The following is a 25,170-nucleotide window of genomic DNA, read 5'->3' as shown; positions in this document are numbered from 1 at the left end:
GTATTATGAGTCATCTTGGATTTAGTCAGAAAAGAAGCGACAGGTCATGAGATGATCATTTGAATAAATTACGGTTAAAATAAGCTTTTTACAACTGGAGAGTACAAAGAACGTTTTTTGTCCTATTTGTCCTAATGCACCTCCCCCCTCTGCTCAAAATAAGAGCGACATCCTTCATTTATTAATACATTGCAAATGAATACATATCAATAATCTCAGTTCAAATTCATTGGTGCAAATTTAAAGAGTAGTCGAAAAAAGAATTAACAATCAATTGTCCCTCCGCCCAATCACTGCCTCAAAGAGGACAGAAACCTCCATTTCCTGTATACAACACGAAATTTGCTGCTAATTAGGAGCATGATAATGACATTCATGTCAAGATAAGTTGCTAAAGTCAAATAAACATTGACGTTAGGATTATTCTTTGAAAAGATGGTCTCCGAAACATTAGGTCAATATATTTCCAGCCGTAGAATTGTAATTTGATTTTAAACATAAATCCCTTATTTTCCTGTTTTGGATGTTTCTAGTTTGGATCATTTCCTGTTTTGGATGTCTCTTATTCTCCCCGAGAGCAGCAGCATGCTTCATTTGTACGATGTTGCTGTCCCTAGATGCATATTTGATAAGGTTGGATTCCACCAGCTGTTCATAAGGGTTAATTTTATAAGGATTGAACCCTATTCATTCTTTCGGGCGCCGCCCCATCATACCGAAGGAAGGGAACATCACAATATTATTCTTACAACACATAATTCTTTAGGCTAGGGATGCTCCATGTCAAATTAAATTTAATTCCTTTTAAGGTTAACTCCTTTTTTCATATCTGATACGAAACATCCTTTTCCTGTCTAACAAAACCAGGCGTTTATTTGACGACATCTGCAGTCAAATATTTCAACAGAGCTGTATTGTTTATTCATATAGAATAATTAGATATGCACCAACGTGAAAGTAATTTGTGATGCGTTTTTATTTTTCCAAATTAGGAAATAGAGAGAAGATGAAGCAGGTTTTGCAGATACCTGTTTGCTGAACGTGCTACTCCCCTCCTACTAATGTCATTTAACTCAAAGAAGTAGTACCTTCTAGATCCTTATGTAGACGTTGTTGACGACTTAAAGAGGAAACCCCAATAGGAACACTTGATACCTGCCAGTATGTCGAATAGTTGAAAATGCATTCAAATTAAAAACAGTATACGATGTATCATATATTTGTCCGTGATATGGGCTGTTTTGCATTGCATATCCATTGGTATTTGCTATTCTGTTCATTGTTTTTCAGGTAAAATGTGATGTAGTAAAGCTCATCAAATAAACATTTTCGGTGTTTTTATTTATTATTGCTACAGAAATTATTTTGATGTTATGGAGCAGTTTATGATAGAAAAATGACTATAAGACCATTTCCATATCCATTTCCGCATTAGCCCTCGAACCTATCAGCCCTCGTTCCTCCGGCCCCTCGGGCCGATATGGGAATCCCAGGCTGATACGGAGTAAGATATGGAAATGATCACATCATAATCTCTTAGTATATAAGATATCTATCAATCATAAAACAGCGTCTACACACAGGGACTAAAAGAACACTAATCAAAAGACTAAAAGAAAACAACAACAATCAATGGTACAATGAAATGAAAAGCCATTTTCGGCAATTTGCTTAAACAGCTATTACATGGCTTCATTTATAACACAATACGCATGGACAGGTTTAGGTAAACCAAGACGTGAAACCAATTATCTTAATCAAATAGCATTTCTATCTATTTTACTGCCATCTCGTACCTTTAGTTCACATACACTTTACTGATCGTATGTATGAAGACGGTCACTGAGAACATATCGTATGAGTCATCGTAACGTCACAAATACACGTCATCGTAACGTCACAAATACACGTCATCGTAACGTCACAAATACTCCTCATCGTAACGTCACAAATACACGTCATCGTAACGTCACAAATACACGTCATCGTAACGTCACAAATATACATCATCGTAACGTCACACATACACACTTCACTGGTTGTGCTTTATTAACCTGTATTCCACCTTGTCATGCAAGTGTTGTACAATAAAGTCATGAAGAAACACAACAAGAATTAAAACGACAAGTGCTGAAGGCATCAGAATTTCAATGCATCATATCTGAAACACATCACCAGCAAAATATATCGCAGGAAGCAGGTCCGGGCAGTAAGTAGAAAGTTTTACTTCTAGGATGAACGCCATCTCTGATGTTGTGCATGTATTCAAGTGCCAAACGTCAAAACATAAATACAAGCGAGCTTTTTCAACATATTAATTTTGTACTTACTACATTATGTTTCACATGTATAATTGATAACGTTTTTTTATTACATAATGTACTGTGTTATCCAGTGAATGTACCCATGTCATATGTTTTTGCGTATTAACCCATAACATATGACCTAATTGTTTCACTTGTGACATCAGGCATAGGACAAGTACATGACGTCACAGACTTACACACTGGGAGTCAAAATGGCGGCCTTTTGGTTTCAAAGTGGAATGAAAATTGTCGTTTTACACGAATACATAATCTTGTGATAAAAAGGATTTTGCACTCGTTTTCATTTCAATTAAAATTTATGAAACTCGCCAGAGGCTCGCAATGTTGAAAAATTCTTAGACTCGTTTCATAAATCGCATATGAAATGGAAACTCATGTAAGATCCTATATATAACACCACTGCACATGTAAATAAGATATTGTACAAGTAAGCATTAGTGGTTGAAATGGAAATCAGAAATCAATCGGTACGGTAACGCTTCATCAAACCAGTCATCACTTAAACAGCTAATGTAAACAACATCAGCTCTATTTCTGTGCACAATTACACTGTACATCAATGTAACACGCTGTACTTTCATATTTGGTATGACTCTGATCGTTGATATTATAGATCAAAATGTAATTTATTGTCATATATGGATATATGAATGATATTGAGTAGGTGTTAAGGTTTGTGACATAAACATCTACTCCATGTTGCGGAAAGTATCCTGTTAATTTCGCATGTTCAGTTCTTCGAATAATTTCGTTAAAATTGGTAAAGAATTAAATACATGTCTTTATCAATATGCTAATAAAGATCTGTCCCTCAACATAAACTAATCAACAACATCGGGTGGTCAGGTGGCGCATTGTATAGTGCACTTGCCTTACAACGGCGACTGGGGTTCGATTCCCCGAATGGACGTGGCAAGGTATTGGGTCACCTGCCCGACCACTTGGGTTTTCTCCAGTTACGCTGGTTTCCTTCCACATTAATACCCCCCCCCCCCCCCCCCCCCGACCCCCGGGAGCTAATATTTAGTTTAGTTTAATCACATTGTTAAAGATAAAAGATATATGCTTTATACCTCGGTTTTATCATTTTTAAAATATCCACGTTCGAAATAATTTCCCCTGCTATCCGTAAGGTGTACAATAGTTCGACGTACCATACACTGTGCACATGTACAATGTATGACTTAAGACATGTTCATGCCAATAAGAGTAATCACAGATACATCTAAACATATCAATACTGTTTGTCATGGATACCTTAACGTACAAGGACGTGACAAGGAGTAGTAATATACACCCTCATTCTGAGGCGCGAAGTGTCCACTGAACCTGTTCATTATATCCCTCGTGGAATCCTGCAATACTTCCATCAAACAGTTTTGTCATATCCATGAAATAATCAGGAAAGGCACGCGGAGAAAACACATAATTCCGTTCTCCATCTGGATGACCGTCCATTCGTTCTCGGGTTTCGGAGCTCCTGTTAAAGCCATCAGCCACTTGTTCGGACCCTTCGTCATGCTCACAAACCCTGCAGATTCCCTCACTTGAGATATGTGAAAGCAATTGTTTCTCTCTTGAATCTGTTTAAAGCAAAACAGTGATTCTGGTCCAACCGCTTCATTTGTACCGCCCAGGAACCTCAGATCCTCGTTTCCAAAGATCAACCTGTGAATCTTCAGGCGTATAGCGTGATATTTTAGCCATTTTATTGAACAAAGTTAAAAGTGTCCATGAGTCATCCAGTTGTGATCCGGCAAGAGATTTTTCTGCTCAAGAAACTTCATTAATAGCTCGCACTCCTCTTCCATGATGTAGGACACAATGAAGACGTAATCTTTTGTTGGTTTGAATAGCATACCGAGCGCTGCTCTGTCTCGTTCTTCAAAGGAGACGATCACGCGCTGTATACCTCAGGCCAGATGTTGACTGTGAGCTGTGGAGTTGGCAATTGTATAGAAATGTAACAGAATCATGTCACGCAGTAAAGCAAGCTTTACGTATAACTCGATAAATCGCATAGCTTTCCTGGCCTGCTCGGTCTTTTTGGTTTGTTCATTGTCTTTATGCTCCTTTACTAGTCTTTTTATTAGTATCCCAAGCTTGCGAAGAAAGGCGACACCTTGAAAAACATTCATTTGAATATTCATGTTTGTTATATCATGTTCCGAAAAATCACTTTTCTCACTTGTTGCATTTAGGAAGTCGAATGCAAACCGATACATGAGGTGGAGGTCCTCAGCCTGTTCGCCGCTGTGCATATAAAATACCCTTCTGATTTCACCTTCAACGACCACCCCTATGGTGGTTGTGTTACCTAGATTTAGGAGGAGAAAAATAATCGACACATTAGACTACCATAATAGGTATGGTTAATTTTTTAATAATAATTCCGCTTAAATGGAATATTACCGATACAATATCGCAGTTACACCGAAGCTGAATTACATGTTTTAATGAAGAACTGACGTTCCCCCGATGAATATTAATGTTCTATCTCATTTTAAGAAAACAAAGTTAATCTACTTCAGAAAGTAATGTATCTTAAATCATTTCCGACAGTTATTTTCAACCCATGGCTTTGCAACTATCCAACAACAAGCAAACGCTACATCAGGTAATGACCTCACAATAACTTCTCATTTCGCATGTTCTTGTTTAGATTTCCATACAGCCATGACCCAGTAAGGCATGTGATCAAAATATAACCGTCAATATCAAGCTAGGAAGGTTTTTTCCTGAAGTGTCAAGTGTAATGATTATAACTTAGCTTAAGGTTTATGATTCAAAAACACCTATTGTGCAGGCCTTTAAGGTTTTATGGATTGTTTTCTTAAACATGTAAATTGATTGATGACCAAAGACCATAAAATGATGTAGCTATGGCATCTTTATTTTTTAATCCTGTCAAAGTTGACACAGAATGTAAATGCATTAAAGCGGCAATCATGATGTAGTTAATTCACATAAATAGATAACTGGTATTGATCTACCCTCTTGATGTATAGAATTAATGTAATAATATTTACTTTTATTTTTCGAGTCTATATTAGTCGAGGTAATACGTATTCATGTGTTCTATGTATGATCTTCTCCTCACGGATAATCCATTGGTTAAAAGGGAGATTATTCATAATTGAAGATATTTCGTTTACGCGGAGTCTGAAATTGGCATTGTCAGTTAGTAATGATGTTGTATTGAATCTATTTTTTTGGTAAAATAAGGTACATAACACTTGAACAGGTAATGACACGTTTACCGTATGAAATAATCGTTAAAACAATAGTACATACCGTCCAAGTTTGAGCAAACGTACAGGAAGAAATCTAAAAGAGGACTTAAGATATTTGAAAAGATTGTATCTGTTATATTTACCGGTCTAATGTCTCTGAAGAATCGGCTGTTGGTAGAAAATGGAAATGATGCTGTAGATGACAGAGCGGTATCCTCCATGTTATATAAGCGGTGTGACTAGAACAAATATATACCACTGATGGTTTATCACAGATCAGTATAGGTAAGGCATGCTTCAACCACCTGGCTGTGACTAGAACAAATATATACAGTACTACTGATGGTTTATCATAGATCAGTATAGGTAAGGCATGCTTCAACCACCTGGCTGGGTTGGAAGATAACGACGTTGTATCTGAGTTATGTATTAAGTCAACAAATAGATAGTTACTCCTGTATTGTAACCTGATAACAGTTTGTATCACCGTGCTTTCTGTTTGTGTTGTCGTAACTGTTATATGATTTAATATATAATACATATAATACATGCAATATTGGATAGTTTTGATGTTTCACTGAACTTTGTTCGTTTGGATGAAGCTGATAATTTGTTTCACACCATCTTTACCTGAATATGAATTACTACGTACAACGCAGCATATTCATGTTAACTACACATCATTATATATACCGTATATGTTCTGTTTTCAACATGTATAATAGCGCATTAATTCCAAAGCACTAAATTATTGTTTCGGTTAGCTATATAAAAACTTATTGCTGATGTGCTTAATCACAGAACTTGGAAACAAGTGTTCTTAACAATAAGGGATGTCATTACAAGGATAGGAATGTAAATATAAGTAAGAAAGCGATTGCAGACTATTTATAATTTAAATATATCATTGTTATAAGAAAGCACTGGTATTGAATCATCAACGGGTGATTTATTTTAGTCCTGTATATAAATGTGCTGATCTAAGATATTTAACCTGACACTTCCTAAGCATATTTAAGTTCGTGTTAGACTATTAAACAAAACAGTTATAAATTAAATATCATGTGTACAATAAACGTTATTAAGAGCATACTGCTTTGCGTTATTTGTTATGTCTTGTAAAGGGTCTCCCTGTAAAAAAAATCCTTTTTCATATTTTGCCCTAGTTTATCATATTTGCCCTAGTTAACATATTTTGCCCTAGTTTATCATATTTTGCCCTAGGTTTTCATATTTTGCCCTAGTTTGTCATATTTTGCCCTAATTTATCATTGTTTGCCCTAGTTTATCATATTTTGCCCTAGTTTATTTTATTTTGCCCTAGTTTATCAATTTTGATTTCGTATTATGGTTTTGTTGATTCTTCGGTATTATCTTGCTGTTGTTTCTCGTAATTTTACTAATGTTTTAAATAGCTATGATGAATGAAAATACATATTCAAGTAAAATTTCAATAACGTCAATTCGACAAACAAATGTATGATTTTTGTACGCGTACATATCCCACTGCCGAGTAGTCTGACTGTATGTCAATGAGAGTCAAGTTTGATCAGGACTGATAATATAAACTTATATGATTTTTGAAAACGTCGTGTAATACACACTGGTGTTCGCGAATTTAATGTATAACATGTTTAGGAGGCACGGTAGTCTAGTGGTAGGACGCCGGACTCGTGACCGAAGGGTTGCGGGTTCGAGTCACGGCACTGCACTGTGTTGTATCTTTGAGCAAGACGATTTTACTCCAATTGTTATAGTCTACTTAGCTGTAAATGAGTACGTGGTTGGACAGTGCTAGAATTGTTGAATGCTAGTTGTGAGCGCCGAAATGGCAGCACCGACTGTATGCTCCCCAGGGAGTTGAGAAAGATATTGGCTGGTTGCAAAGGCCCTTTAACAACGCATAATAATTTGTCGGTCTCGAGTTCAAACCAAATTTCATATTCTAATTGCCAGTATAGCCACTCAAAACAACGTACTATCCCCTGAATATTTTCAAAAATTGAATCGGAGTTGTCTCCCCTTCAAATACCAATAAACGTTAACTCACCGTTGTCGACGTCATACCATTAGTCTACGACTACTATTGAGGTTGATTGCAATAACCGCGTGTATCGTTTGTAAAATGAGTTTGGAAGAGAATGAAATAGGTGGCCAGTGCCAATGACATGTACGAAGTCAATAAAACGTTTTTACTCTATAGACACAGGCAGACTAATATCAGTAATAGATATGTGTAATATATACAAGCAATAATCTTTTATGTGTTCACATATACTGGTCATAAACATTTTTTCTTTTTCATTTTTTCATTCTTTCGCAAATAATAAACAATAACAAGGAAGACAAAAGAAACTTTATTACAAAATGAGGTGTTTTATTTCACATTTAGCGTTTTACGAAAACATTTTGCTACTTAATTAGGTCATCTAAAACTAGTCGTGCTTACGTGACTGGGAAACAGATAGCATACCTTTATCCGCTGTGTTTTGATAGCGGCATTGATAACACATGTTAGGTGTAATATTATCAATACACAGAGGTCAATCATCAATCAACATAAGCAATAAAACGTCGTAATAACATTAATTTTGTGTTTATTTCATGTTTTCATTAATTTGATTAAGCGCTCACTACACAACTAAAATGGCATATATATGAGGTTGAACAAGTGCCATTAGCCGATCGGTCAACCTAGATTTCAACACGATAAGAAATCCTTTATAGAACTCAATTATTTATATTTTTAAGTTTACTTCAAACATCAGTAATATGAAATATTATGAATTACGGTTAGTAAAATGATACATAAAGAATTAAACTTAGTCTGCAATAAAGCATTCAGTTTGATGCCTTAACAATAGCTCGCCTGTATTACAACATGTCACTTCATAACGACAAATAAAAAAATAACTTTAATTTCTAGATTATCCGGAGCTTAATTTCTCATTTTTAGCTTCGAGAAATATACAAGCCTGAAACTAATATGGTTGTGACCATGCGAAAAGCATATCAATTTGTTTCAACGTCAGATAATCAACATCCCTGCACCTAAATGTAGTATCGACATGTTCGATTTACAATGTACCGAGCCTTGAGCATATTAATAGTATAGATAGTTTAAGTCAAATCCTGCTGTTCCTTATAGTAAGGACCTTCTTTACATATATGAACTGCCTAATTTATCATAAATGCTCGATCTCGTTAACCTTTACAAAAAATGACATCTGATATGGATTTAAGCCGAAAACTGTATAATAAGTGAACGAAAGGACAGGTGTAGAGGCCCGTTATGTCCGGGACCTGTTCTTTCTCTCACCTATTGGACAGTTTTCGGCTTATATCTAACTTAAAACACAGTCCCCTCTCTATGTCTCCAATGCTTATTCTCTATTGGTGTTCACTGACCCATTTAACTTATTGGACAGTAAAAGGTGAACCTGGTGTCACTCTCATGCAAAGCTCATGCATGATTTTTGAGTCTTTGAAGAGAACATGTGTTCATACTAGTATATTACAATGTTCTCTGACATTGAGGAGGTAATTGTTTATAAGTTTTGTTGGCGGTGCTAGAGTGACATTTTGGAAAAGGGAAAATAAAATCAGGGGCTTATTTTTACGATTAAAACAACATTTTTCAGCCCTATCTGAAAAGGAGAAAATTACACAAGAAGTAGACAGTATAGCTGTTGAATTTTGATTGTGTTGAATTCCACGGATATATAAACCGTGGGTACAGTACTGTAGCTGTTGATTTTGAATGTGTTGAATTCCACGGATATATACACCGCCGGGACTTTAGCTGTTGATTTTGAATGTGTTGAATTCCACGGAAATATACACCGCCGGGACTCTAGCTGTTGATTTTGAATGTGTTGGATTTTAAGGATAGTACACCACTGGTATTCTATATATTGATTTAATATTATACTAAAAACTGTGGTTGTTGTTTTTGTTTTACCTATATTGCTGAATTACTCTAATTTTCTCTAGAATGTGATATTAAATAACCAGTAGCCGTGTAATAAGTTGTCACTTATAAGACGGTCCTGTCAACTTATTACACAGCTACAGGTAACGTATTGTACAGCCATAGCTGATACCTTAACACTCTACTGGATATAATACAAAAACACACAATAGATGACAACACAACTCTGTTGTAATTAATGTTATTTTTCCTCTCTTATGTTTAGCTTGATTTGCTACAGTGTTATTATAACATATTATGTTGTTATTGTTAGATATTGTTTTACTTACAATATGTTTCAATTAATGCAAAGAGATTTAAACAATACTTCTAACTTCATAAAATATGTTATCAAAAAAATGATACACATAAAGTAGTGTGTAAGCTTATCATAAAAATGATACACATAAAGTAGTGTGTGAGCTAATCATTAAAATGCTACACATAAAGTAGTGTGTGAGCTTATCATAAAATTGATACACATAAAGTAGTGTGTGAGCTTATCATAAAAATGCTACACATAAGTAGTGTGTGAGCTTATCATAAAAATGATGCACATAAAGTAGTGTGTGAGCTTATCATTAAAATGCTACAAATAAAGTAGTGTGTGAGCTTATAATAAAAATGCTACACATAAGTAGTGTGTGAGCTTATCGTAAAAATGATACACATAAAGTAGTGTGTGATCTTATCATTAAAATGCTACAAATAAAGTAGTGTGTGAGCTTATAATAAAAATGCTACACATAAGTAGTGTGTGAGGTTATCATAAAAATGATACACATAAAGTAGTGTGTAAGCTTATCATAAAAATGCTGCAAATAAAGTAGTGTGTGAGCTTATCATAAAAATGATACACATAAGTAGGGTGTGAGCTTATCATAAAATGCTACACATAAGTAGTGTGTGAGCCTATCATAAAAATGATGCACTGAAAGTAGTGTGCGATCTTATCATAAAAATGATACAAATAAAGTAGTGCGTGAGCTTATCATAAAAATGCTGCAAATAAAGAAGGGTGTGAGCTTATCATAAAAATGCTACAAATAAAGTAGGGTGTGAGCTTATCATAAAACTGCTACACATAAGTAGTGTGTGAGCCTATCATAAAAATGATGCACTGAAAGTAGTGTGCGATCTTATCATAAAAATGATACACATAAGTAGTGGGTGAGCTTATCATAAAAATAATACAAATAAGTAGTGTGTGAGCTTATTATAAAAATGATACAAATAAAGTAGTGCGTGAGCTTATCATAAAAATCATACACATAAAGTAGTGTGTAGGCTTATCATAAACATGATACACATAAAGTAGTGTGTAGGCTTATCATAAACATGATACAAATAAGTAGTGTGTGAGCTTATAATAAAAATGATACACATAAAGTCGTGTGTGAGGTTGTCATAGGAATAATACAAATAAGTAGTGTGGGAGCTTATCATAAACATGATACACATAAAGTAGCGTGTAAGCTTATCATAAAAATGCTGCAAATAAAGTAGTGTGTGAGATTATCATAAAAATGATACACATTAAGTAGTGTGTGAGCTTATTATAAAAATGATACAAATAAGTAGTGTGTGAGCTTATTATAAAAATGATACAAATAAAGTAGGGTGTGAGCTTATCATAAAATGCTACACATAAGTAGTGTGTGAGCCTATCATAAAAATGATGCACATAAAGTAGTGTGTGAGGTTGTCATAGAAATAATACAAATGAGTAGTGTGTGAGCTTATCTTAAAAATGATACACATAAGTAGGGTGTGAGCTTATCATAAAAATGATACACATAAAGTAGTGTGTGAGCTTATAATATAAAAATGATACACATAAAGTCGTGTGTGAGGTTGTCATAGAAATAATACAAATAAGTAGTGTGTGAGCTTATCATAAACATGATACACATAAGAAGTGTGTGAGCTTATCATAAAAATGATACACATAAAGTAATTTGTGAGCTTATCATAAAAATGATACACATAAAGTAGTGTGTGAGCTTATCATAAAAATGATACATATAAGTAGTGTGTGAGCTTATCATAAAAATGATACACTTAAAGTAGTGCGTGAGGTTGTCATAGAAATGATACACGTAAGTAGTGTGTGAGCTTATCATATAAATGATACACATAAGTAGTGTGTGAGCTTATCATAAAAAGGATACACATAAAGTAGTGTGTGAGGTTGTCATAGAAATGATACACGTAAGTAGTGTGTGAGCTTATCATAAAAATGATACACAAAAGTAGTGTGTGAGCTTACATTAAAAATGATACACATAAAGTAGTGTGTGAGCTTATCATAAAAATGATACACATAAAGTAGTGTGTGAGGTTGTCATAGAAGTAATACACATACGTATTGTGTGAGGTTGTCAAAACATTATACACATAAAGTAGTGAGTGAGGTTGTCATAGAAATAATACACATAAGTATTGTGTGAGGTTGTCAAAACATTATACGCATAAAGTAGTGAGTGAGGTTGACATAAAATTATTATGTACAAAACTACTCTTAGATGACTAAATTTTTCAACAGGAAACTTAATATCATATATATTAACAGTCACTCTTGATCTAAGCTTTCGGTCTTGGCCGTTCATAAAGTGTGCTATCTTTCTGTTTTATAATACAGATGTCACATATGGTGAAGAACACAATTCAATCGCTGATGAAGGACAAAACCTGATATCTTGGATCGAGAATGAGTGTTGATATTTATTACCACTAAATTAATTATTTCTGACATTGACACAATGAGGCATATTTACAATGTATAAAATACATTCCGAAGCCACCTCAGAAAGCCTGCTTTATCATTCTTATCATTCACCAGTATATACAAGTATCAACTAAACCCTCAGTTATCGTTAATTCTAAAACGTCTGCGATGTAACGACACGTTGGTAACTACTTTGGTTATTGTTCAATAAGCCATGTGCGAGCGTCTTTTATTTTCCAACATACCAACGCTCTTCGAAAAACCTCGTAAATAGGCAGGTCGTAGGACTGGTTTCATTTGTCGAATGTGTTTAAATATTAGCTAGCAGACCATCCTCGATATTCTAGGGTTTACGTTCATCTTCACTCTCTTCACCCCTAGAATATGTCATGATAAAATTGAAGGCATGCGGCTCGCTATTTAATTGGTCTTAGGTAAAAAGGCCATGACCAATCACCTAAGCTGATACCTATAAAAAATACTTGTTAATGTTACTTCGAAAGCTTTGTACACAATTTACATGCAAGGTCACGCCATTGTATACCAAACCAAAACGGAAACTCAATCTCAGTCGATCAGTATCCAGTGACACTGTTCATCATAACCTCCGAGGAATCCGCCAATACTTCCATCCAACAGTTTGGTCATACCCATGAAATAATCAGGAAAGGCAAGCGGAGCAAACACATAGTTTCCGTTTTCCATTTGGATAACTTTCCACGTACACTCAGGAGCTGTTGGAGCTCCTTTTAGAGACATAACCCATCGGTCGGAGCCTTTCGTCATACACACTAACTCTCCATACCTTTCTCTCTGAATTATGTGGAAATAGTTTTTACTCCCGCGAATTCTTTTAAAGCAAAACAACGATTCGGGCCGTGATGCGCTTTTGGAACCGCATAAGAACCTTAAATCTCCTATTTGAAAGGTTGACGCATGCGTTCTCCTTCTTATAGCATGCCAATGGGGCCATTTAGCTGAATACAGTCCAAATTGTCCATGTGTCAACCGGCTCTGATCCGGCAAGAGCTTTTTCTGCTCAAGAAACTTCATGAATAGCTCATATATCTCTTCCCTGACGTATGACACAATGTAGACGTATTCTTCTGTGGGTTTGAGAAACATACCGAGAGCTTCCCTGTCTCGTTCATCAAAGGAGCAGATCACTCTTTGTACACATCCGGCCAGATGTTGACTGTGACTTGTAGAGTTGGTGATTGTAAAGAAGTGCCACAGAATCATGTCACGCAGTGATGCAAGCTTGATGTATAATTCAATAAATTGCATAGCTTTATTGGCTTTCTCAGACTTTTTGTTAGAGTCATTCTCTTTATGCTCCTTAGCCAGCTCTTTGATCAGGTCCCCAAGCTTGCGAAGAAACGTGGCACCTTGAAAAACATTCATTTGAATATTCATGTTTGTTATGTCATGCTCCGAAAATTCTCTTTTGTCACTTTTTGGGTTAAGGAAGTCATATGCCAGCTGATACTTGAGGTGGAGGTCCTGAGCCTCCTGTAGCAGTGTTTCATAGCTATGTCCACAAAATGTTCGGCGGATTTGACTTTCGACGACCTCTCCTATGGTGATAACCTTACCCCCAAAAGAGGAAAAGATTACAGTTAACACTCCACAGATGACGGGGACAACTGGTCCCCCCCAACCTGTGAAGGCGGAGACAGTAGCCACTATCCCCACCAAGCCCTTCAGTAGCTGGACGGGATCGCCACTTGTAAACTGCGGCAGATATCCATATAGTTTTGTCAAAAAGGAATAAATTTCCTCCAATTTTTGAATATTTACTGACCCGTTCACATTTCTGAAGTTAGTTATGGCAATCTCAATTTTGTCCTTGATATGTACATTTATTCGCTGTAAGTACTCCCCAATCTTGGAGAGAATATCGACCACATCGCCAACAGACGGCATTACTGGTTTCGTTTTGCTATTTACCGTAGGTGCTGTATCTTCTCTGAAAAGAAATTAAAATTGATGCAGTAGAACGATTAATTGAGTTTGTCATACAATTTTATAGTGAATAACTATGCGTTAATGACACAAATAGAACATAGAGGACGGAACAATAACAGGAATGAAGGTGATAAATGATAAAGTGAAATTGAGGGAATAGATACCAACAAGTAAAGCTCTATTGTTACCGTTACCGCTAATACGAAATACATGTCTATATCAGCCATATCGAAGATGTATTCAAAGATGTATTCCAAAAACATCACATGGTCCGTTGCGTTTTACTGAAATACAATTTTCCGAAATTGAAACATAATATCAAATCAAAAATAAAAGTAAAGACAAAATAATCACAGGGGCCGAACGTAGCATTGCAAAGTCCACACTATCACAATGTTGCCTTCCAGGTATATCACGTGAACAGCATCGAAATCAGTGTCCTATTTATGAGCCTGAAAATCTATAAATACCCCAACAGGGGAAGTCACTCTAAGCTAGAAATAATCAATTTCGGTTGCCTCCTCTTCTATAAAGAAGGTAGTATACTCCAAGCAAAAGAAAGAAACACTTTGAGTAGAATTCGTCTTCGCTATTATAACTTATGTATAGGGGAACTCTTCACATTGAGAAAGACATGAGTGGTTTATACATTGAAAAGTATTAATATTCTCCTTCTAAACGTCGTTTTGAAGTTAAAAGTTGTTTTGATCCTTTGAAAGAAAAAAATTCATTTTGTTTTGAGATATTGATTTTTTTTCATGATCGAAATTCTTGTCAATTATCATAAATTTTTCAGGAAAAACGCGTTTAAAACCCTACAATGGTATATATGGAAGAGCAACCATACCAAAAACATCGTTCCTACTGATAACAAAACATTATGTAAAATTAACATACCGGATGTAATTAACATACCGGATGTAAGATTAATTAATGCATACGTTCGATTAACTTATCCGTACCTATAAGTTTTTAATTCCTACGTATGATCTAGTTATCGGTAAGTGAATGACTTAGTAATCCGAATGTTTGATTTAGTTATCAGTACGTTTGATTTAGATGTTGGAAATACCTATGAAAATATGGATCAATTGACCATTGATATACATAGTATATTTGTTTTATTTTCTGTTCGTCTGTCAGGGGTTCAACATGTTAACATGGTATATAACATTTGAAAAGGACGCGTATTGCTCTCTGTACAGACAGCTAATTACATAATATGTTGTGTACCAATACAAAAATATTTTAAACATAATTATGTACAGGAAACAGTCATAAGTACTTTTGTGTTATATATCATTGTTTGGTTGTAATGATATAAGTCCAATTACAAAAGGATTTACAAAGGTCAGTATGTGTATCTAGGTTATTAGTATTTATACAAATGTACCCGAGATTTACACAAGTCAGTATGTGTATCTAGGTTATTAGTATTTATACAAATGTATCCTGGATTTACACAAGTCAGTATGTGTATCTAGGTTATTACTATTTATAAACATGTATCCTGGATTTACGCAGGTCAGTATGTGTATCTAGGTTATTATTATTTATACACATGTATCCTGAATTTACACAAGTCAGTATGTGTATCTAGGTTATTAGTTTTCAAGTCAGTATGTGTATCTAGGTTATTAGTATGTATACACATGTAACCGGGATTTACACACGTCAGTATGTGAATCTAGGTTATTGGTATTTATACACTTATACTCGGGATTTACACAAGCCAGTATGTGTATCTAGGTTAGTAGTATTTATACACATGTATTCGGGATTTACTCTAGTCAGTGTGTGTATCTAGGTTAGTAGTATTTATATACATGTACCCGGGATTTACACAAGTCAGTATGTGTATCTAGGTTATTGGTATTTATAAACTTATACCCGGGATTTACACAAGTCAGTATGTGTATCTAGGTTAGTAGTATTTATACACATGTACCCGGGATTTACACAAGTCAGTATGTGTATCTAGGTTAGTAGTATTTATACACATGTACCCGGGATTTACACAAGTCAGTATGTGTATCTAGGTTAGTAGTATTTATACACATGTACCCGGGATTTACACAAGTCAGTATGTGTATCTAGGTTAGTAGTATTTATACACATGTACCCGGGATTTACACAAGTCAGTATGTGTATCTAGGTTAGTAGTATTTATACACATGTACCCGGGATTTACACAAGTCAGTATGTGTATCTAGGTTAGTAGTATTTATACACATGTACCCGGGATTTACACAAGTCAGTATGTGTATCTAGGTTAGTAGTATTTATACACATGTACCCGGGATTTACACAAGTCAGTATGTGTATCTAGGTTAGTAGTATTTATACACATGTACCCGGGATTTACACAAGTCAGTATGTGTATCTAGGTTAGTAGTATTTATACACATGTACCCGGGATTTACACAAGTCAGTATGTGTATCTAGGTTAGTAGTATTTATACACATGTACCCGGGATTTACACAAGTCAGTATGTGTATCTAGGTTAGTAGTATTTATACACATGTACCCGGGATTTACACAAGTCAGTATGTGTATCTAGGTTAGTAGTATTTATACACATGTACCCGGGATTTACACAAGTCAGTATGTGTATCTAGGTTAGTAGTATTTATACACATGTACCCGGGATTTACACAAGTCAGTATGTGTATCTAGGTTAGTAGTATTTATACACATGTACCCGGGATTTACACAAGTCAGTATGTGTATCTAGGTTAGTAGTATTTATACACATGTACCCGGGATTTACACAAGTCAGTATGTGTATCTAGGTTAGTAGTATTTATACACATGTACCCGGGATTTACACAAGTCAGTATGTGTATCTAGGTTAGTAGTATTTATACACATGTACCCGGGATTTACACAAGTCAGTATGTGTATCTAGGTTAGTAGTATTTATACACATGTACCCGGGATTTACACAAGTCAGTATGTGTATCTAGGTTAGTAGTATTTATACACATGTACCCGGGATTTACACAAGTCAGTATGTGTATCTAGGTTAGTAGTATTTATACACATGTACCCGGGATTTACACAAGTCAGTATGTGTATCTAGGTTAGTAGTATTTATACACATGTACCCGGGATTTACACAAGTCAGTATGTGTATCTAGGTTAGTAGTATTTATACACATGTACCCGGGATTTACACAAGTCAGTATGTGTATCTAGGTTAGTAGTATTTATACACATGTACCCGGGATTTACACAAGTCAGTATGTGTATCTAGGTTAGTAGTATTTATACACATGTACCCGGGATTTACACAAGTCAGTATGTGTATCTAGGTTAGTAGTATTTATACACATGTACCCGGGATTTACACAAGTCAGTATGTGTATCTAGGTTAGTAGTATTTATACACATGTACCCGGGATTTACACAAGTCAGTATGTGTATCTAGGTTAGTAGTATTTATACACATGTACCCGGGATTTACACAAGTCAGTATGTGTATCTAGGTTAGTAGTATTTATACACATGTACCCGGGATTTACACAAGTCAGTATGTGTATCTAGGTTAGTAGTATTTATACACATGTACCCGGGATTTACACAAGTCAGTATGTGTATCTAGGTTAGTAGTATTTATACACATGTACCCGGGATTTACACAAGTCAGTATGTGTATCTAGGTTAGTAGTATTTATACACATGTACCCGGGATTTACACAAGTCAGTATGTGTATCTAGGTTAGTAGTATTTATACACATGTACCCGGGATTTACACAAGTCAGTATGTGTATCTAGGTTAGTAGTATTTATACACATGTACCCGGGATTTACACAAGTCAGTATGTGTATCTAGGTTAGTAGTATTTATACACATGTACCCGGGATTTACACAAGTCAGTATGTGTATCTAGGTTAGTAGTATTTATACACATGTACCCGGGATTTACACAAGTCAGTATGTGTATCTAGGTTAGTAGTATTTATACACATGTACCCGGGATTTACACAAGTCAGTATGTGTATCTAGGTTAGTAGTATTTATACACATGTACCCGGGATTTACACAAGTCAGTATGTGTATCTAGGTTAGTAGTATTTATACACATGTACCCGGGATTTACACAAGTCAGTATGTGTATCTAGGTTAGTAGTATTTATACACATGTACCCGGGATTTACACAAGTCAGTATGTGTATCTAGGTTAGTAGTATTTATACACATGTACCCGGGATTTACACAAGTCAGTATGTGTATCTAGGTTAGTAGTATTTATACACATGTACCCGGGATTTACACAAGTCAGTATGTGTATCTAGGTTAGTAGTATTTATACACATGTACCCGGGATTTACACAAGTCAGTATGTGTATCTAGGTTAGTAGTATTTATACACATGTACCCGGGATTTACACAAGTCAGTATGTGTATCTAGGTTAGTAGTATTTATACACATGTACCCGGGATTTACACAAGTCAGTATGTGTATCTAGGTTAGTAGTATTTATACACATGTACCCGGGATTTACACAAGTCAGTATGTGTATCTAGGTTAGTAGTATTTATACACATGTACCCGGGATTTACACAAGTCAGTATGTGTATCTAGGTTAGTAGTATTTATACACATGTACCCGGGATTTACACAAGTCAGTATGTGTATCTAGGTTAGTAGTATTTATACACATGTACCCGGGATTTACACAAGTCAGTATGTGTATCTAGGTTAGTAGTATTTATACACATGTACCCGGGATTTACACAAGTCAGTATGTGTATCTAGGTTAGTAGTATTTATACACATGTACCCGGGATTTACACAAGTCAGTATGTGTATCTAGGTTAGTAGTATTTATACACATGTACCCGGGATTTACACAAGTCAGTATGTGTATCTAGGTTAGTAGTATTTATACACATGTACCCGGGATTTACACAAGTCAGTATGTGTATCTAGGTTAGTAGTATTTATACACATGTACCCGGGATTTACACAAGTCAGTATGTGTATCTAGGTTAGTAGTATTTATACACATGTACCCGGGATTTACACAAGTCAGTATGTGTATCTAGGTTAGTAGTATTTATACACATGTACCCGGGATTTACACAAGTCAGTATGTGTATCTAGGTTAGTAGTATTTATACACATGTACCCGGGATTTACACAAGTCAGTATGTGTATCTAGGTTAGTAGTATTTATACACATGTACCCGGGATTTACACAAGTCAGTATGTGTATCTAGGTTAGTAGTATTTATACACATGTACCCGGGATTTACACAAGTCAGTATGTGTATCTAGGTTAGTAGTATTTATACACATGTACCCGGGATTTACACAAGTCAGTATGTGTATCTAGGTTAGTAGTATTTATACACATGTACCCGGGATTTACACAAGTCAGTATGTGTATCTAGGTTAGTAGTATTTATACACATGTACCCGGGATTTACACAAGTCAGTATGTGTATCTAGGTTAGTAGTATTTATACACATGTACCCGGGATTTACACAAGTCAGTATGTGTATCTAGGTTATTAGTATTTATATACATGTACCCAGGATTTACATAAGTCAGTATGTGTATCTAGGTTAGTAGTATTTATACACATGTACCCGGGATTTACACAAGTCAGTATGTGTATCTAGGTTAGTAGTATTTATACACATGTACCCGGGATTTACACAAGTCAGTATGTGTATCTAGGTTAGTAGTATTTATACACATGTACCCGGGATTTACACAAGTCAGTATGTGTATCTAGGTTAGTAGTATTTATACACATGTACCCGGGATTTACACAAGTCAGTATGTGTATCTAGGTTAGTAGTATTTATACACATGTACCCGGGATTTACACAAGTCAGTATGTGTATCTAGGTTAGTAGTATTTATACACATGTACCCGGGATTTACACAAGTCAGTATGTGTATCTAGGTTAGTAGTATTTATACACATGTACCCGGGATTTACACAAGTCAGTATGTGTATCTAGGTTAGTAGTATTTATACACATGTACCCGGGATTTACACAAGTCAGTATGTGTATCTAGGTTAGTAGTATTTATACACATGTACCCGGGATTTACACAAGTCAGTATGTGTATCTAGGTTAGTAGTATTTATACACATGTACCCGGGATTTACACAAGTCAGTATGTGTATCTAGGTTAGTAGTATTTATACACATGTACCCGGGATTTACACAAGTCAGTATGTGTATCTAGGTTAGTAGTATTTATACACATGTACCCGGGATTTACACAAGTCAGTATGTGTATCTAGGTTAGTAGTATTTATACACATGTACCCGGGATTTACACAAGTCAGTATGTGTATCTAGGTTAGTAGTATTTATACACATGTACCCGGGATTTACACAAGTCAGTATGTGTATCTAGGTTAGTAGTATTTATACACATGTACCCGGGATTTACACAAGTCAGTATGTGTATCTAGGTTAGTAGTATTTATACACATGTACCCGGGATTTACACAAGTCAGTGTGTGTATCTAGGTTATTAGTATTTATACACATGTACCCAGGATTTACATAAGTCAGTATGTGTATCTAGGTTAGTAGTATTTATACACATGTACCCGGGATTTACACAAGTCAGTATGTGTATCTAGGTTAGTAGTATTTATACACATGTACCCGGGATTTACACAAGTCAGTATGTGTATCTAGGTTAGTAGTATTTATACACATGTACCCGGGATTTACACAAGTCAGTATGTGTATCTAGGTTATTAGTATTTATACACATGTACCCGGGATTTACACAAGTCAGTATGTGTATCTAGGTTATTAGTATTTATACACATGTACCCAGGATTTACATAAGTCAGTATGTGTATCTAGGTTATTAGTATTTATACACATGTACCCGGGATTTACACAAGTCAGTATGTGTATCTAGGTTATTAGTATTTATACACATGTACCCAGGATTTACATAAGTCAGTATGCGTATCTAGGTTAGAAGTATTGATACACATGTACCCGGGATTTACACAAGTCAGTGTGTATATTTAGGTTAGTAGTATTTATATACATGTACCCAGGATTTACATAAGTCAGTATGTGTATCTAGGTTAGTAGTATTTATATACATGTACCCGGGATTTACACAGGTCAGTATGCGTATCTAGGTAAGTAGTATTTATACACATGTACCCGGGATTTACACAGGTCAGTATGTGTATTAAGGTTATTAGTATTTATACACATGTACCCGGGAATTACACAAGTCAGTATGTGTATCTAGGTTAGTAGTATTTAAACACATGCACCCGGGATTTACACAAGTCAGTGTGTGTTTTAAAGTTAGTAAAGTAGACGAGAAATTGTTTTCTTTGTTTTCTAAACGGTTCAGTAAATGTAAAAATAAAATGAATCTGAAAATAGACATGCTGTTTATATACTAGCGGAAAAAAGAATCTGTACATGTCTAAAATGTGTTATGAAAGTAAAGATGTATGACGTAGAACAACAAAGTTTTTAAGGACAATTTATTTGTTATTTATTAACAGTCGCATTCCATTTTCTACGTTATGGAATCAATACGTTCCGCTCAAAAGTGACGTAAACACAGCAGGAGAAAATACTGAGTTCACAAAGTTAATACCTCGTATGTCCACCGTTTGCCTGAATGCAAGCTTAGGCTGGCAACGTCGACGCATGGAGCATATCAGACAGTTCAAGAATGCTTGTAGGATGGCATTCCAGAATTGTACCAACGCTGCAGCCAAATCAGCCAATGTCACCGGTCGATTAGGTAATACCCGTAATCTGCACTAAATGTCATCCCAGACGTGTTCAATGGGCGACAGATCGGGGGATACAGCAGGCCAGGGCAACACTTCAACCTTCTGCTGGGCCAGAAAGTCCATAGCGACACAAACTGTGTGTGGCCTGGTGTTATCCTGCTGTAGTGTAATGTGACGTTGCTGCCCCTGCACGAATGGAACGACGTGGGTCCGGAGGATCTCTCTCGTCGCGTTCAAATTCCCGTTAACAACCACTAGAGGCGTTCTCCCGTTGGCTGTGATGCCACCCTAAATCATAACGCTGCCTCCGCCAAAAGAACGTCGTTGTACCACACACGCGTCACGGAAACGTTCTCCAACGCGACGATACACTCTGGAACGGCCGTCACTACTATCCAGGTGGACTAGCGAATCGTTCGTAAACAAAATGCCTGCCCAATCCTATCGAGTAAATCGCAGATGCCTTCTGCACCAGTCCAGACGTGCTACACGATGACGTGGCAGAAGAACTAGGCGGATTGGAGGTCGTCGCGGACGGATAGCTCGTTTACGCAATCGGTTCCGTACAGTTCTCGGGCTTATTGGTAGCAACACAGGGATTGTCCGTGCAGTCAAAACTTGCTGTTTGGAAGCGATTTCTCAAATGGACAAGCCGAATATTGTTGTCCTGTTGACGTGACGTCACACGTGGACGTCCCGCACGAGGTCGATCGCCGACTCGGCCAAACTGTTTATGTCGTCTCCACAAATCACGTATTGTGTTTCGATCGACATGAAAACGTGTAGAAGCAACGACTTGGCATATCAATAATCTTTAGGCGGTCATATTCATTGAGCCTCGGCATAGCATTAATCACAAATTAAAACTTTATAATGCTGTTTTTACTGTTCACTGGTCTCAACAGAGTGACCCAACAGTTGAAACATAAACTTTCATTGTCGAATTGGATGGCTGGACGAGAAAACATGCAAACTTGTCAACGCCTATAGGGAACAAACTGCACTATAGGGAACAAACTGCACGGATAGTGTGTATGTGTCATACTCGGTCATGTGTGTGAATTTTCATATTTATACAGTTGGTAATACATTTTATTCTCCGCATGCACAGTTTTTTTTTACCGCTAGTGTACATGATATGTGTGTCTAGAGTGTTTTTTTTATTGAAATCTATTGGCTGCGCGGGTACAATGCTCACTGCGGGTCGTCTGTCAAAATGCGTAGGCTTAAAGTGCATCGTCACGGTAATACCGGGGCCGATAGCGGCCAGATTTTCGTCCATACACTGTTGATGTCTTTTAAACACAAAGTGTGTGATGGTTCACTTTAATGTGCTACATTTCTGTATTCAAGCATGAGAAAATGATCAAATAATGCATTTGTTTACACCCGCTGTCGTTAAACAGGTACATGTATCGTACTTCCTGTTCAAATCGTGTACATTGTACAAGCCACGAGCACAGTTGATTACTGACGGCCTCGTTTCGGCTAAGACAGGAACAGATTTTGTTGATAATGACTTAACAGGATATAGATTGTGACATGATGTTTATCCATTTCGGCTGTAGACAAATATATTTTAAAATGATGGAAAGGTTACGTACCATAAGTATAGATTTACCATAGAATTGTACACTACCCAACAAAACATGAGTTTAAAGTGTACGGCCGCTATCGGCCATCGTACACTGTTACGTCATGGTTGGTAAACTTCTTAATGAAAAGGCATGTCTTTCAAACACTATGTCAACAACTTTATTTTCGGTTTCATAATTATGTGTGACATTTACAAGGTTCACTATTTTGTATACTCAATACTATTTATATTATCATGATCAATGTTTAATATGACGACATCAAATAAATCATTTTGATATAAAAACGTCATAGTACTAGTATTTACCTACTCAAACATCACAGTCACTCTCCTTAACTAGGAAGCAAAATCATACTGTGTAACGATATCAAAACCCATTGCAATTTCGCTAATTGATCATTTTGTGTGTCATGATTAGGGCCATAAGTGTTATATTTTAAAAGTGGATTCCTTACTAAAACATACAAATAACACTTACCATCAACTGTCTGGAGCTTTTGTTTGCTCCGTCTACACATGTATACTGGATACACCTGGTTGCACCTGCACACACCATAGACCTTACTGTTACACAGGTAAATAGATGTAACCGAAGTCTGCGCAGCGCTGTAACTATTAACTACCGCTGGTATATGTGTTGTTAAGGCTACGCATTTTGGAAGAAACACGTCCCTACCTTAATGGCTTAACGAAAATTTATTTCATGTGTGTTTTACGGGTCTCTTTTCCACTTAAGTTAAAAAAAACGTTTGCACTTAAGTGCAAAAAACACGGAGAGCTTTCCATAAGAAATTCACACATCGAAGTCATTATCGACTGTTCCAAAATAAAGCTTAATAATTGGTCGACCAATGAGCAGTGTTCTATCAAACTCACTCGTATCGACCAATCAAATCGTGCATACTATTGCAGTGTGCCTTAGCGATGCGTAAACAATATGGCGGCTCCAACAATAACTCGTGTTAATTTTGGATCAAGCACATGTCACCAAATCGCGCCAAATGGAGGTATCAACTGTCGTGGCAAATGCTATAAACAGCATATCTACAGCCAGGAACAGCCTTGTAGAAGATGCGATAGTTGAAACCACAAGAAGGCTGTTTAGAAGAAGACGTTATCGACAAGACGGGGATATGTACAATATGGCTTAAATACGTACTGCTGAATTACATCCTTTTTTGCAATTTCAGTGATAAATTTTGATTAATGGCAGTATTAATTGACTATGAACTTATATGTTGAGATATGGAGATGTGCTATGATTCGTGAAATATGGGATTCAATATTGATTTGTGACAGATAACTAGTTTACAGGCCTTGTTTTGGAGTGTATGTCAAATTTCGGGGCCTTTCAGAAGTTCAGTTACTTTTCATGCCATTTTACTGTCATTCTAATTGGCTTTGGCTAAGTATTTTAGAATACAAAATTATCAACTTCACCTTAATCAGCATCTATTGCTTGACACAACTTTCTTTGTTTTGTTTATTTCGGTACTTAAACCAGTTTCATTTAGGTTTTTATACGCCCGTCGAAGACGGGGACGTATTATGTTATCACGTGAGCGGGCAGGTGGGCGGGCGGGCGG

The 25,170-nt window shown here is 36.1% G+C and overlaps 2 protein-coding genes and 1 long non-coding RNA gene across 6 annotated transcripts in view; 2 read left to right on the top strand and 1 right to left on the bottom strand.

Annotated features, from left to right (window-relative positions):
- The first annotated feature begins 10,697 nt into the window (after positions 1-10,697).
- On the top strand, positions 10,698-11,588 carry LOC110465580. Its single transcript, XR_002464628.1, has 2 exons — positions 10,698-11,231; positions 11,269-11,588. It is a non-coding gene; the product is annotated as an uncharacterized LOC110465580 (long non-coding RNA).
- LOC110465574 lies at positions 11,281-24,243 on the bottom strand. Its single transcript, XM_021521496.1, has 2 exons — positions 24,063-24,243; positions 11,281-14,227 (listed from the first exon to the last, which is right to left on the bottom strand). Exon 2 carries the CDS (start codon positions 14,182-14,184, stop codon positions 12,826-12,828), a length of 1,359 nt encoding a protein of 452 aa, XP_021377171.1. The 5' UTR covers positions 14,185-14,227; positions 24,063-24,243; the 3' UTR covers positions 11,281-12,825.
- A 264-nt stretch (positions 24,244-24,507) lies between these two features.
- The window catches only part of LOC110465550, an 11,004-nt gene continuing 10,341 nt past the window's right edge, over positions 24,508-25,170 (top strand). For 3 of the 4 annotated variants that reach the window (XM_021521464.1, XM_021521488.1, XM_021521481.1), the window contains exon 1: positions 24,508-24,715. The gene's annotated coding sequence lies outside the window, so the exon portion shown is untranslated. Of the gene's footprint in view, positions 24,740-25,170 lie in introns of all 4 variants that reach the window. The other variant, XM_021521472.1, reaches the window with a different exon arrangement.

The sequence above is a fragment of the Mizuhopecten yessoensis genome, unplaced genomic scaffold (assembly GCF_002113885.1).
Source record: "Mizuhopecten yessoensis strain PY_sf001 unplaced genomic scaffold, ASM211388v2 scaffold1591, whole genome shotgun sequence".
Classification (NCBI taxonomy): domain Eukaryota; kingdom Metazoa; phylum Mollusca; class Bivalvia; order Pectinida; family Pectinidae; genus Mizuhopecten; species Mizuhopecten yessoensis.
The sequence above is the reverse complement of the archived record's forward strand: the minus strand, read 5'-3'. Positions and strand labels throughout refer to the sequence as shown.

Coding starts and splice junctions, on each gene's coding strand:
- LOC110465574 (XM_021521496.1), bottom strand. CDS start 14,184: ATGCCGTCTGTTGGCGATGTGGTCGATATTCTCTCCAAGATTGGGGAG.